General features: G+C 38.2%; 1 protein-coding gene across 1 annotated transcript; it reads right to left on the reverse strand.

The window, feature by feature from the left end:
* Positions 1-421: 421 nt before the first annotated feature.
* mat1a (methionine adenosyltransferase 1A) lies at positions 422-7,940 on the reverse strand. The gene is made up of 10 exons (XM_029450128.1): positions 7,635-7,940; positions 5,553-5,630; positions 5,201-5,323; positions 4,997-5,109; positions 3,965-4,108; positions 3,322-3,447; positions 3,151-3,243; positions 2,880-3,062; positions 2,623-2,756; positions 422-1,985 (listed from the first exon to the last, which is right to left on the reverse strand). The coding sequence occupies exons 1-10, from the start codon at positions 7,699-7,701 to the stop codon at positions 1,883-1,885; spliced, it is 1,164 nt and encodes a 387-aa protein (XP_029305988.1). The 5' UTR covers positions 7,702-7,940; the 3' UTR covers positions 422-1,882.
* Positions 7,941-12,785: the final 4,845 nt, after the last annotated feature.

The following is a 12,785-nucleotide window of genomic DNA, read 5'->3' on the forward strand; positions in this document are numbered from 1 at the left end:
CTCATGTCAACATGGTAAAATATCTCCAAGAAAAACTAGCTCACTCACGCAATCAGTAGATCATTGTTGAGAGCGTTCTGACAAACTAGCATCTGTAAAGCTCACAGAAATGTGTTACTGTTGAAATGCAAAATGCTCCCTATGTGCCTTATATATTATTTTGATAATGAAAACCAAAGAGGTTTAGGTTGTAAATTCTATTTTGATGAAAAGTCATATGATTGTGTATATATATATATATATATATATATATATATATATATATATATATATATATATATATATATATATATATATGCCTTAATGTTAAACAAATAAAAACTGTTAAAAAACAAAGCAATAATTTGCTTCATCTAATGCAATTTTGTCTTCAGCACAAAACTCTCATCTAGTATGTTGTGGAAGAGGCCAGACAACAGTGTATATCTTTAATTTTCTTTATTGTTTAATTATTTACATTGTCCAGTTTCTTGGCCAACGAAGTTGACAGAAGATGAAACAGATCAACACATTAAATAGAAAACAATGCCGGCTGTTAATGAAAGCACGGGTTGTTACACTCGCCACAAAGTCCTAAACCTCTACAGACATGAAGTTTTAAGGTGAGTACTGTTCACACTTCCTCAATCCCATCAGAAGGAAATAATTAGATTAAATACTTTGTGATTAAGCAATGGCGAAAGCTGACTTTAAAATTCAATTTTCTAAATGCCCTGTTGAGAAATGTATCTTAATAAACACTTCCTTTTATCCTCTAAATCCTTGGAGATGGATCTTGGTCTGTAATGTAGAGCTGCAGAGCAAACTTAGCACTTCACATTGAGTAAGAAATGAGCTAAATATCTGAAGATACAGACGGAGGTCTGCATCTACACCAAGGTATTGTGTCAGATATTGACTTGGATCAGTATAGGCTTATAACAGTGTAAACGTGCATCAATCGTAAGACATCAGCACTAAATGCTTTAGTCTCAACAGCGTGCAGTTAGGTAATCCACTGCATTGAGAGAAGAGACTGATTAAGACTTCAAGTTTTTTGTTAAGATGAGTTTCATTACGGACTCATTCACGGCAGCAGGCCTATAGGTAAAACAAAAAAATAACATGAAAAGATACAAATCAGCCAAGCAGCTTGATATTTAAAAAACACGAGGCTGAAAGCAGGACAGAAAAGAAGTGCAGTGTGAAAACCGCATGGCTATTTTACTGATTGTAACATATGCTTAAGAGATGAGAGCTCTCTCCTCGTTTTGATGACCTGTCTTGTTGTACGACGGGATTGTAACAGTGCAAGCAGCTTCCTGTAGCACACATTACAAAATAAGACATAGAAAATGAATTTTAGTCATGACAAAAAGATTAAATTTTCTTCAAAAGCCAAGCATTTGGTTGAACAATAATTACACTTCTGATATTCACATGATAGGAGCTGACAAAATACTTGTTGTCCCCTTTTGTAAATGAAGCACTGAGGTTGTTTCTGTACATCATACTGGTCACGTAAAGGAACATTTGCAGCTTTGAGGTAAAACACTGCTTCTAGTGGGGTAGAAGTATTGATCTTCAGAGGATTTTATTTGCTGTGGTGTTCCTTTACGTTACCAGGGAAGATCTTTGACTAGCGATTGTACATATTAGGTTTATAAAGCACCAATAATTGTATGTTTAAGGACGGGGGGGAAAGGCTTGGTCTCTCTTCTCCATTGTATGTTCGTTGGCTACAACCACTCGTGCATATAATAATCTTCTCACCTCTTTAAAGCTGATTTATTTATATATATTAACTTTACCTATTAAATAATGTCCTATCAGTTGACAAAGCTGGCAGTTGTAGCCCACGAGAGGTGTTTCATTCAGCCTCCAGGACGAGCAGGTGGAGTATTTAGTAGACAAGCTTTTTGGGCACCTCCCATGTAAACTCCGGTCGACCAAAGTGGCCATAAGAGGCTGTCTGCTGGTAGATCGGCCTCTTCAGGTTCAGTTCCCTGGAGAGGATACAGAAGAAATGTAACATAAGAGGCGAGAAGGTACAGTAAGCATTTCACAGGATACACGTCCACGTCTTCTTCTTTTAGAGAACCATCTCTTGTTAGCTGAGAAGATGTGTGAATCGGTAACATGGGATGCAGCGATGGGGAAAGATATGTGGATCTCCTGAGCCTCAAAACTCAAAATGCATCATGACTATGTGTGAGCCGGTGCTTGTCATTAGGTTTTATGTCATAATGTTTATTGCATCATCGATTGTGATTTTGCCGCTCTGTTCTAGTATTTGTCCCCGTAAAAATAAACATAACATACATTTAAACATATTTTTCTATCTGTAAATGCATGCAGCAAACACTGCAAACATATTTAACCATAGGTAATGGTGATAGGGAAATGTAAATGTAGACAAAGGTTACCATCTTCGTCAAAGTGTACAATTCAACAATGTCCAACTCTGCTGCCCGCTAGTGGCAATATCAAAAAATGCACAGTGGCAGAAGTACACCAATTTTCACTGAGATTGTTTGCTTTTAACAAAAACATATGCTATCCCTACACATGGTGGCTTAAAAAGAAGCAGCCTTGACATTGTCCTGCATAAGGGGGACACAGAGGTCATACTGTCATGTTTACCTGACAATGACTCCTGGCCGCAGATCAAAGTTCTTGTTGACAATCTGGAGCAGCTCTGACTCTGATTTCTGGGAGGAACCGTAGGTGAACAAGGAGATGGACAGAGGATGGGCCACCCCGATGGCATAAGCCACCTGTAACAGACAGAGAGGTAGATGGAATGTTTTATCAGCCTGTTTTTAAACACGGGTCCTCCATACACAGACTTAGCCCTCATGCATGTTTGGAGGGGTGAATGACTTGCACTGTATTCTCACCTGAACCAGAACTCTCCTGCACAGTTTGGCTTTGACCAGAGACTTGGCCACCCAGCGAGCAGCGTAGGCAGCGGAGCGGTCCACCTTTGAGAAGTCTTTGCCAGAGAAAGCTCCGCCACCGTGAGCGCCCCAACCTCCGTATGTGTCTACAATGATCTTCCTGCCTGTCACACCAGCATCACCCTGTTGGCGAAAGATGAGCAAAAATCAGTGGTGACCTTTTCGTTTTGTTTTCTAGATGAAATAAACAGCTTGTGTGTGTGATGGTTACCTGAGGTCCTCCAATGACGAAGCGACCGCTGGGCTGCAGGTGGTAGACGGTCTTATCGTCCAAATATTTAGCAGGAACCACGGCGTCGATCACCTGATGGGATCAATGCAACATTAAAACCAAAGACATGACTTCATCAGAGGCCAGTGAGGTGTGTTTGTGAGGCTCTACCTTCTCCTTGAGGACCTTCTTCTGCTCCTCCAGAGTAACAAAGTCATCATGCTGGACGGAGATCACGATGGTGTGAACTCTCTTGGGGATCACAGCGCCGTTTTTCTGGTCGTAATGTACCGTCACCTGTGGGACACACAAGAAGACAAAGGTTAGCATGTTGGAGTTTGTTATGACTGAATCTGCAGTTCTCTCTCTTTTACTCTTATTCAACCAATTTCCTGCTGCTGCTCTAGTGACCCAAATGTCCCCACAGGATGACTACAATCTTGTCTTTCTTGTGATTGTAACTACCAAGTCACTTCCTTATACTTTGTTGTAGTAAAAATGTGTCCTCAGTCCAATCTGTGATAAATCTAAAGCTCTGTGTTTAAATATGACTTACTCTCTCTTGCCTAACTTTCTAACAACCTATATTTGACCTGGGGGACGAAGGCATCAGACACGTGATTTCACAGAGTCAGTCAAAAGTCTATTGACTTTACACAGAGAGCTTTGTGTTAAATACTTCTGTGCTGGTCCAATTTTATCTGCTGGCACCAAAATTTATCTCTCTTGGAAGACATCCAGAGTAGAAGCAATAAACTAATTCACAGAAACACTTCTGTGAATTGTTGTGTTGTTATACAGCAGTTAACCTCACCTGTGTTTTAGAGTCGGGACGCAGCCAGGGGACGGAGCCGTCGCGTCTGAGTTCAGCCATCTTTGAGTTGAGTCTGTGGGCTAAGACGATGGTGAGAGGCATGCACTCCTCGGTCTCATCTGTGGCGTAGCCAAACATCAGACCCTGCAGAGAGAGTCAGAAACAGAAAGATGTAAACTGTAGAATGACACAGATCATCAGCAGCAGGAAATATGATGTCGGCAGTCAAGTATTGATATCCATCGTACTACATTGCGTCCTGATATGTATTGATATGCCAGTATTGTCACATGGGACAAGATATAATAAATGAAAACCTCTCACAGCAAACATCAGAGGTAAAATACATTAAAATAGAAATGACATTACAAGTTAAAATAGATAGAAACAAATAAATACATTTGTCAAATAAGACTTTCAGATAAAGTTATGTTTTAAGAAAATATATATTAATTTAACATTCTTAAACGTGATATTATAGATGTCGGCTTTTTTATTTTAATGGCCTTACAGATTGAATTACACTTGAGGTGGATTGTTATTATATACATTTACTCAATTACTGTACTTAAGTACAAATTGAGGTACTTGTATTTATTTTATGCTACTTCTACTCCACTACATTTCAGAGGGAAATATTATATTGTTAAGTAGTTTTAGTTACTATTGTCCAAACAATAAATACATGCGTATCAGAACTTTATTTTTCCTTCTTTCCGACCCTCAGATTTATCTGTTGACACTAACTTACCTAACTGCATTTAAAATAGTTAAAAATAACTCCACCTACATCTACAACAGTAAAATATAAGCATTGATGCATCAGTATTATTTACTTTTGATTCTTTAAAAACATTAAGCTATACTTTTACTTAAGTAGGATCTTAAATGCTGGACTTTTACTAATTCTTTGACACTAGTATTAGTACTATTACAGTCAAACAAACTGTGATATTTGACTTCTGTCACTATCAGCCAGCCCTCCGGCCAACATGAGCCGAAGGACACATTGTCCTGTTGCGACAGTCCTACCTGGTCTCCCGCTCCAATGTCCTCCTCCTCTCTGTCCTGGTGGACCCCCTGAGCAATGTCGGGACTCTGCTGCTCCAGAGCCACCAGCACATTACACGTCTTATAGTCGAAACCTACAGAAGGAAAGTAGAAGAGAGGTAGAAAGTTTACAACCCAGAGCGCATATTACCTCTACTTTCTTTGTCTGCCATGTTTTTTTCTCACCTTTGTCAGAGTTGTCGTAGCCGATGTGTTTGATGGCGTCCCGCACCACCTTCTGGTAGTCCACGTTGGCCCGAGATGTGATCTCTCCACAGAGCAACACCATGCCGGTCTTACACACCGTCTCTGTCAATACAATCAACACATTACACATGCTTTTAAACTCCTGGTGATATTAGAACATTTTATCAGCGGTCTACTTTTTGACTTTTATCACTTATAAGTAGCTGTTGCAAAGACATGAGCGGCGGCATGTTCATGCCAGTGGTCATCTTGTGACACTCGGAGGTCAATATTGAAATACAATATTAAAATTAAAAGATCTTCTGTTGCTGGTTTTATCTCATATACTCACCACAGGCCACTTTGGCATCTGGGTCGTGCTTCAGGTGAGCGTCCAGGACTGCATCACTGATCTGGTCACAGATCTTGTCTGTGGAGAGGCAACAATGATCAAACTAAATGTTTAGATACAGAACTAGTCCTGTTTATTTCAGATATATGAGCTTTTTGAGGCATTAATTCCAGTTTTTGAAGGACAAGGATATATTGTAGGATTATTACTGTAGGTTTTACAAATATTTATCTGAAAGGTTAATATTTCCAACAGGAAGAGAGTTGGATCTTAGTTGTATGAGTTGGATTTGAATGCAGCAGCAGGACAATGCCTCACAAACCACTCCATTCATCTCTCTCTGTCATCCTGCTGAAGCAATGCAACACACGGGTTACATCAGACACGACAATAAACATGTTGCAATGGCTCGACACCGCTGAAAACCTCAAAATATAGTTTTAGCACCATTTCTCACATATGGAGAAATACAGTTATTATTATTATTACATGTGTTTATTTTTAGATCTGATTCAGCAGTTGGTTTTACAGTCTGCAGGTGTATGACCACGTATCTTTGATCCCAAAAAAAGTCCACTATCTGTGGGAACAGCCCAGACCTCGAGGTGTGTTATCAAATCCAAAAGTGTGTGCTGCAGCTTTCTACCAAGGACACACACCTCTCTGAATGTACAAACAGTGTACGGAGAGACTTAACCGTTGTATCATTAAGGTGCTCTGTTATTTAATGCCTTATTAATCTTCTGCTAGTATAAAACATTTTTTTAAACAAAAAGGAACTCAAATGTTATTCTTACAGTTAGTCCATGTTTTCTAGAAATCTGCTTTTCTTCACAGCACTGCTGTTATAACCCGAATGTAATAAGACACACACTGCATGCTATTTGTTTTTGGGATTTATATCCCAATTGCATTTTTAGATTACGATTATCATGCATGTTTGTTTTTTCTCTTAATTTTTTTTTATTTTTTAACTCGTCCACCTTTGTGACATTCTTCTATTTTATACTTCCATGTTTCAAACATAAAACAAAGAATAGGTCTAATTTATTTTCCAACATTGTGGTGTTACTTAATAATTTGGGCTCAAAGTTATCACGTTCTGCCGGCATCTGGGAAGCTGCCCAGCTGGTGCACTCTGCTGAGTTTACTGGTTATCAATTTAGTACAGGGGACTTTGTAACATAATTGTGAAATGATTACAACACATTGACAAGGGGGTGAGGGTGGTGGGTCTCAAGGCACCAGAGGGTAGAGCACATTTTAGCTTTTATGGTTTTAAGTTAGACAAGCTTTCGCAGGTCACATTATTTTAGTCCTCCTATTTAGTATTTTTGAGCAGTATATACACATTTCTTAAATGTAATAACTACTATAATATAGTTGTAAGCAGCTAAAAAAATATTTTTAAGGATTTGCTAAATATATACCATTTGTCAGTGAATTTCTCCTATGAAGACATATTTCATATTATTACCATTATTGCCATTAATTATACACCAGCCTCCACTTACGGGTGCCCATAGGAGGAGTTATAGTTGTTTACATATACAAATACATTATAAACCATTTATTAAATATTTATATATTGCTAACAACCACTAAATAGGGGGACTTAAACTGAAGTATTGCCAATATGGAATTGTTGTATCCCATCATAGAGTGCACAAAAAGAGAGATCATTTTTTCTTCAGCGGGTTACCCTACACCAGCGTGTCACACACATTCACCTCCTGCTGCCCATAAGAGTGAGAGTGAGAGTGAGGGAAGGGCAGTAAACACATGTTGCTGTGAATGGAATACCAACCGTGCTTTCAGAGTAAATACCCAGCACTGTGGAGCTATTTTGGGCATGAAGTCCAACTTTGCGTAGAGTTTGTATTTATATGCATGTCAAGGTTTCTGCAGTAGAAATGTTAAATCTTTTCCACTGTGTATGGATAAGAAGAATTGGATGTTTTTACAACAAAGCATTAGAAGATTTGACAAGTTGCGAAATATCTTATAGTAAACACTTTAATACACTTCCTTTGCAGTGTCCCAGTTCCACACACAGGTAGCTAAAGTTGATTGGAGACTCACCTGGATGTCCCTCTCCTACGGACTCCGACGTGAACATGAAAGAGCCCTCGTCCAGCATGTCACTCATTTTGTTTTTTTTTACGGGGTCAGGTACTCAGCAAGACTCTCAGGAAGAAAAGTTTCCTCAGTTTCCTCCAACAAGAAGCTCAGAGATCTGAATGCTGCTTTATATTCCCGCTGGCTCACTTTAACAGAGAAATGAAGAAAGGGAGGCCAACAGCCCTGCAGCCACTACAAAGTCTATCCTACAAAACTCTGCGCCTGTGTCCACATGGCCCAATATATATGGCTAAGAGAACACACACACACACACACACACACACACACACACACACACACACACACACACACACACACACACACACACATATTTGTCATCTGAATCCATCGGACAGTCCATTCCAGGGGGGAGTGGATGATGGGAGGGCATTTGCAGCTTGTGGAAACTGCTTGTTAACCCCTTGTGTACAGTATGATGCTTGAGTGTGTGTTTATTGTCATCACCTTTGCTTTAGATGCTCTGCTTTTGGGTGGAACAAAAATGTGTAGGAGCAGGAACATTTCCCCCTCCCCCATCACATACTGGGACAGCTCTGTCTGCTGGGACGCAGCCAGGTCAGGGCAGCCAATGGACAGAGGGACAGAAAGTGAAAATGATGCAATTACTCCTGTTTACATGTTCTGAGCAAAGTTAGTTTGTTCAATAAGACATTATATGAGAAAGAAATCAAACATTGATATATGATTGTTAAACATGTAGAGCTGCAACAATTTAGTTGATAATCAATTAGTTGATTCAAATAATATTATTTACTATATTTTAACAGATTTATCGTTAAAATCATTTTGCAAGCCAGAATTTGCTACTTTCCTTGGTCTGACATTATATATATATATATATATATATATATATATATATTATATTATATTATATTTGGTACTTTACTTTAATTAGGTACAATTTTGAGGTACTTGTACTGTACTTGAGTGCCTCAATTGTATACTTCTTTATTCGTACTCAAAACGTAGTACTTTTAACTCCTCTACATTAATGTGACTGCTATCGTTAGTAATTACTTTGCAGATTCAGATTTTACATGATAACCTGATGATTTGTTTATAAAAATGTATTGAATTGTCACATATTAAACTACGCATTTTATATCTGTATATAGTTCAAACTGGCTCCAGTCTGACGAGCTACAACATTAAAAGGACGCTTGTACATTATCTATAGTTGGTGTGATAATTGATAATGAAAATAGTTGTTAGTTACAGCCCTAAAAATGTTAAACAATGTCAAAGTAAAGCGACTTTTTATGTAGAATATAAACATTATATTTTTGATGGCAGAGGAAGTACTACATTTTACTTCAGTAAAAGAAGACAGAAATAACACTCATTGTAAAATACAATTTTCAAGTAAATGTTCAAAAGCTTTATCAGCAAAATATACTTAAAAATAGAAGCACTACTGATTATTCAATGTTTTATATTATTATATATAATAGTTCATTGGATGATTGATATTGATGCATTAGCGTGTAAGCAGATTTCTAATGTTTGCTGTTTGAGGTGGAGCTAATGTTAACTACAGTTTGTGTTCGGGAGGCAGACACCCTCTCCACATTTAAGAGTAGGCTAAAGACTTTCCTTTTTGATAAAGCTTATAGTTAGGGCTGGCTCAGGCTTGCCTTGGATCAACCCCTAGTTATGCTGCTATAGGCTTAGACTGCCGGGGGACACCTCCCTGCTCTCTTCCTTCTCTTCCTCTCTCCTCCCCTCCCTCTCTCTTCTTCTCCCTCTCTATCTGTATGCATTTATGTAAATGTTTGTTACTAACTCATCATCCGGGGCATCATCCCCGGAGTTTCTGTGTCTCTCATGTGGCAGGTTGCCACTGATAAAGTTTACGTCAGGATCATGAATCGTGGCTGCTGCCTGCTGCCCTGGACCTGCTGGACACCAGGAAGCCTTTTTGACATTTTCCTGGATTCATCCAAACTTTCTCTTTTCCAACACAACATAATTTCTGTCAAATGTTGTATTTGTACTATGTTGTTTATCCTGTACACACGACATCTATTGCACGTCTGTCCGTCCTGGGAGAGGGATCCCTCCTCAGTTGCTCTCCCTGAGGTTTCTTCCATTTTTCCCCCTTTAATTATGGGGTTTCTTTTAGGAAGTTTTTCCTTGTGCGATGCGAGGGTCTAAGGACAGAGGGTGTCGTATCCTGTACAGTCTGTAAAGCACACTGAGACAAATGTATAATTTGTGATATTGGGCTATATAAATACATTTGATTTGATTTGATTTACTTTATACAGTGCTGGGTTGCTAACTCTTTAGAAATGCAACATATTTTATGAACTAATCAACTAAATAATTACTATAGAGGTCAAATAAATGTAGTGAAGAAGTAAAAAGTACAACATTTCTCCAAATTTAGTATAAAGTAGTTTAAAGTAGCATAACACAGTATTTCAACTTCTGTACAGTACAAAGTAATGAGTTACTTTCCATCACTGCCGATAATTACATTTGGAGCAGACAGTCACCTGTTGTCTAAATGCTTTTTTCCATCTAAGTCCCAGCCTGAGGCTCTTGTCTCTGTACACAACTGCAGAAAATATTGAGCCATTTCCTGAGAGAAGATCAAATAATGAAGATGTGTTTCTCAGATAGCTTGTGGCCTTTAAGGTAAATCACTGTGTCTGTGTTTTAGTAGAACATCAGGCACAGCATGGGACTGTTGCTCACAAACACACACACCTGGAGAAACAAGGGGACTGTAAACCGCACACAGACACCGACTCTGTACCTTTTCATGCGGTATACAAGCTCTGCAGACAGTGAGAGATAAACAGATCTCTCCTTATTGTAGTGTAAAAAGAGCAGAGGGACGAACCCTCTCTCTCCATCTCTCTCTCATCTGGCTCTAATTTCAGCTGGTGTTGAGTTGGCCTCATGAAATGAGAGGAGAATGTTAACTAGCTCTCAGTAGTAATTAAGAGGCCAGTCTTCCTACTGCTTTGAGCCTCATTTAAAGCAGATTTAACCAGAAACAAAAAGCACCATTTACATTAACCATGAAGCTAATGTGAGCAGTAATTGTATGACTTTTCCCCCACAATTTTGCAAAATCAATCAAATCAAACCTGGAGAGGCAGGAGATGCATGCTGAGTGTGATAGAAAGGTACCGAGGGGCTAAACCACAAGTTTTTAAATGATTTGAAACTTTCTTCAAAAAGGCTGAAAATGACAATAAATGAATTTTGATATAAGTCATAAGTTACCGAATACTGTATAGTTTATGTAGATCTATCTCTTCTCAGGGGTACTGTGCTTCAATGACAATGTGACAAACATGAACTAGTTTAAACGAAAGACGACATGAGCCAGTCTGACGGCACAGTGTGCAACCTCTGGATGATACACCTCTGTTTATTTTGGCCTGATTACAGACTGTGTTCCAGGATGAAAACACTCACGACACCACGCTTGTTACGTGAACACACGTGAAACTGCCTCCTCTCTGAGTTTGTGTGGTTTGCTTCTAAACATTGGTTAATGACTGACCAGGAAGTCTAACAAATCCAACAAGATCGTTCTGGTTATGTTGTAAGATAACTGCTATCAGAGCTTTGATAACGTGGCAGCATACAGAGGATTAATGTGTGCTGGAGAAATGTGAAAATGATCAGAAATCAGAAATCCTTTATTAGTCCCACAACGGGGACATTTACCTTGTTACAGCAAAAGAACAAGAAAGTAAAGTGGCGAGTACACAATAATTAAATAGAAAATAATAGAGTAAAAGTAGACCCAGATAATACTGTGACCCTCAAAGTGTAATTTATTGATTTCTACTTTTTCTGTGTTCTAAAAGATGGGGCTTAAAAGACAGGGTAAAGTCTCTTGAGGTGAAGCATGACCTCTATGTCTACTAGTTATCATGCACATGCACATGTACTCCTACATGCACATGTCTTTCAGGAAAAACAATGTAATCAAGATACACAAAGTCACACTATATTTCCTACAACTACAGTGTTGAATCATTCTGGAAATCTATAAAGCAAAACTACTTCATATACTGTATCTAACTCAGTGTTTCCTCTTTAACAGTGGGGGACAATAACAAGGTATTTCCATTTCCTGCTTCTTTATTTTTCTACGCCACTGCAATTCATATTATATTCATATTATCACACATACAGGCACATATTGTCATTTTTACTCCACTACATTTATTTATTAACTTTAGTTACTTTGAAAATCCAGATTCAGATTAATAAAACAAAATATAACCAACAAATAATTTATCATGTTTTACTATTGTTTTTATGGATCCATGGGTGGAGTTGACAGGCTAACCTTATGGCTATCCAACAGTATTATGTAAATATAATTAGCTCCTCCTTTAACAGCTGCAACATTAAAGTGATGAACACATTAATGCATCAATAATTATAAGTCAATAATATAATATATATTTTTCTGAAATGGGCCGTCAGTACTTTAACTACATTTTGATGCTAATACTTTTGTACTTTTACTTAAGTAATTGAATGCAGGACTTTCACTTTTTTACTTTATCAAATTTAATTTAATTGCATACTATACGATGAATTTTTATGACTTTTTTTATCGCGTACTATGCTGTGAACTTTTTTTCCGACATACTAGGCAACAATTTAGGCAACTATACAATTACTTTTGTTAATGACTTTTTTTATGGAATACTATACTATATTTAGCTTTCTTTTTATGGAAGACCTGAATCAAACTTTTAAAAGTTCATTCAAGTTTGTGGGAAACAACACATTTTCCAAGCAAAAAAAAAAAAGTTTTTTCTACATCAATGTGTAATTTTTCTCTACAATATATTTTTAACTGGGGTTATATTTAGTTTGATCTATTTTGAGGGGCGGCTGTGGGTCAGGAGGTCGAGTGCTGGTCGTCCACCAATTGGAAGGCTGGTGGTCAACATGTTGTCATATCATATCTTGGGTAAGATACTGAATCCCAAATTGCTCTCGATGGCATAACCAACAGTGTGTGAGGACGTGCGAATGTTTACTGCTCCTGATGAGCAGGTGACACCAGTGTATGACTGTGTGTGTGTGTGTAAATGGGTAAATGCTGGC

Source organism: Cottoperca gobio, chromosome 15 (assembly GCF_900634415.1).
Source record: "Cottoperca gobio chromosome 15, fCotGob3.1, whole genome shotgun sequence".
NCBI lineage: Eukaryota > Metazoa > Chordata > Actinopteri > Perciformes > Bovichtidae > Cottoperca > Cottoperca gobio.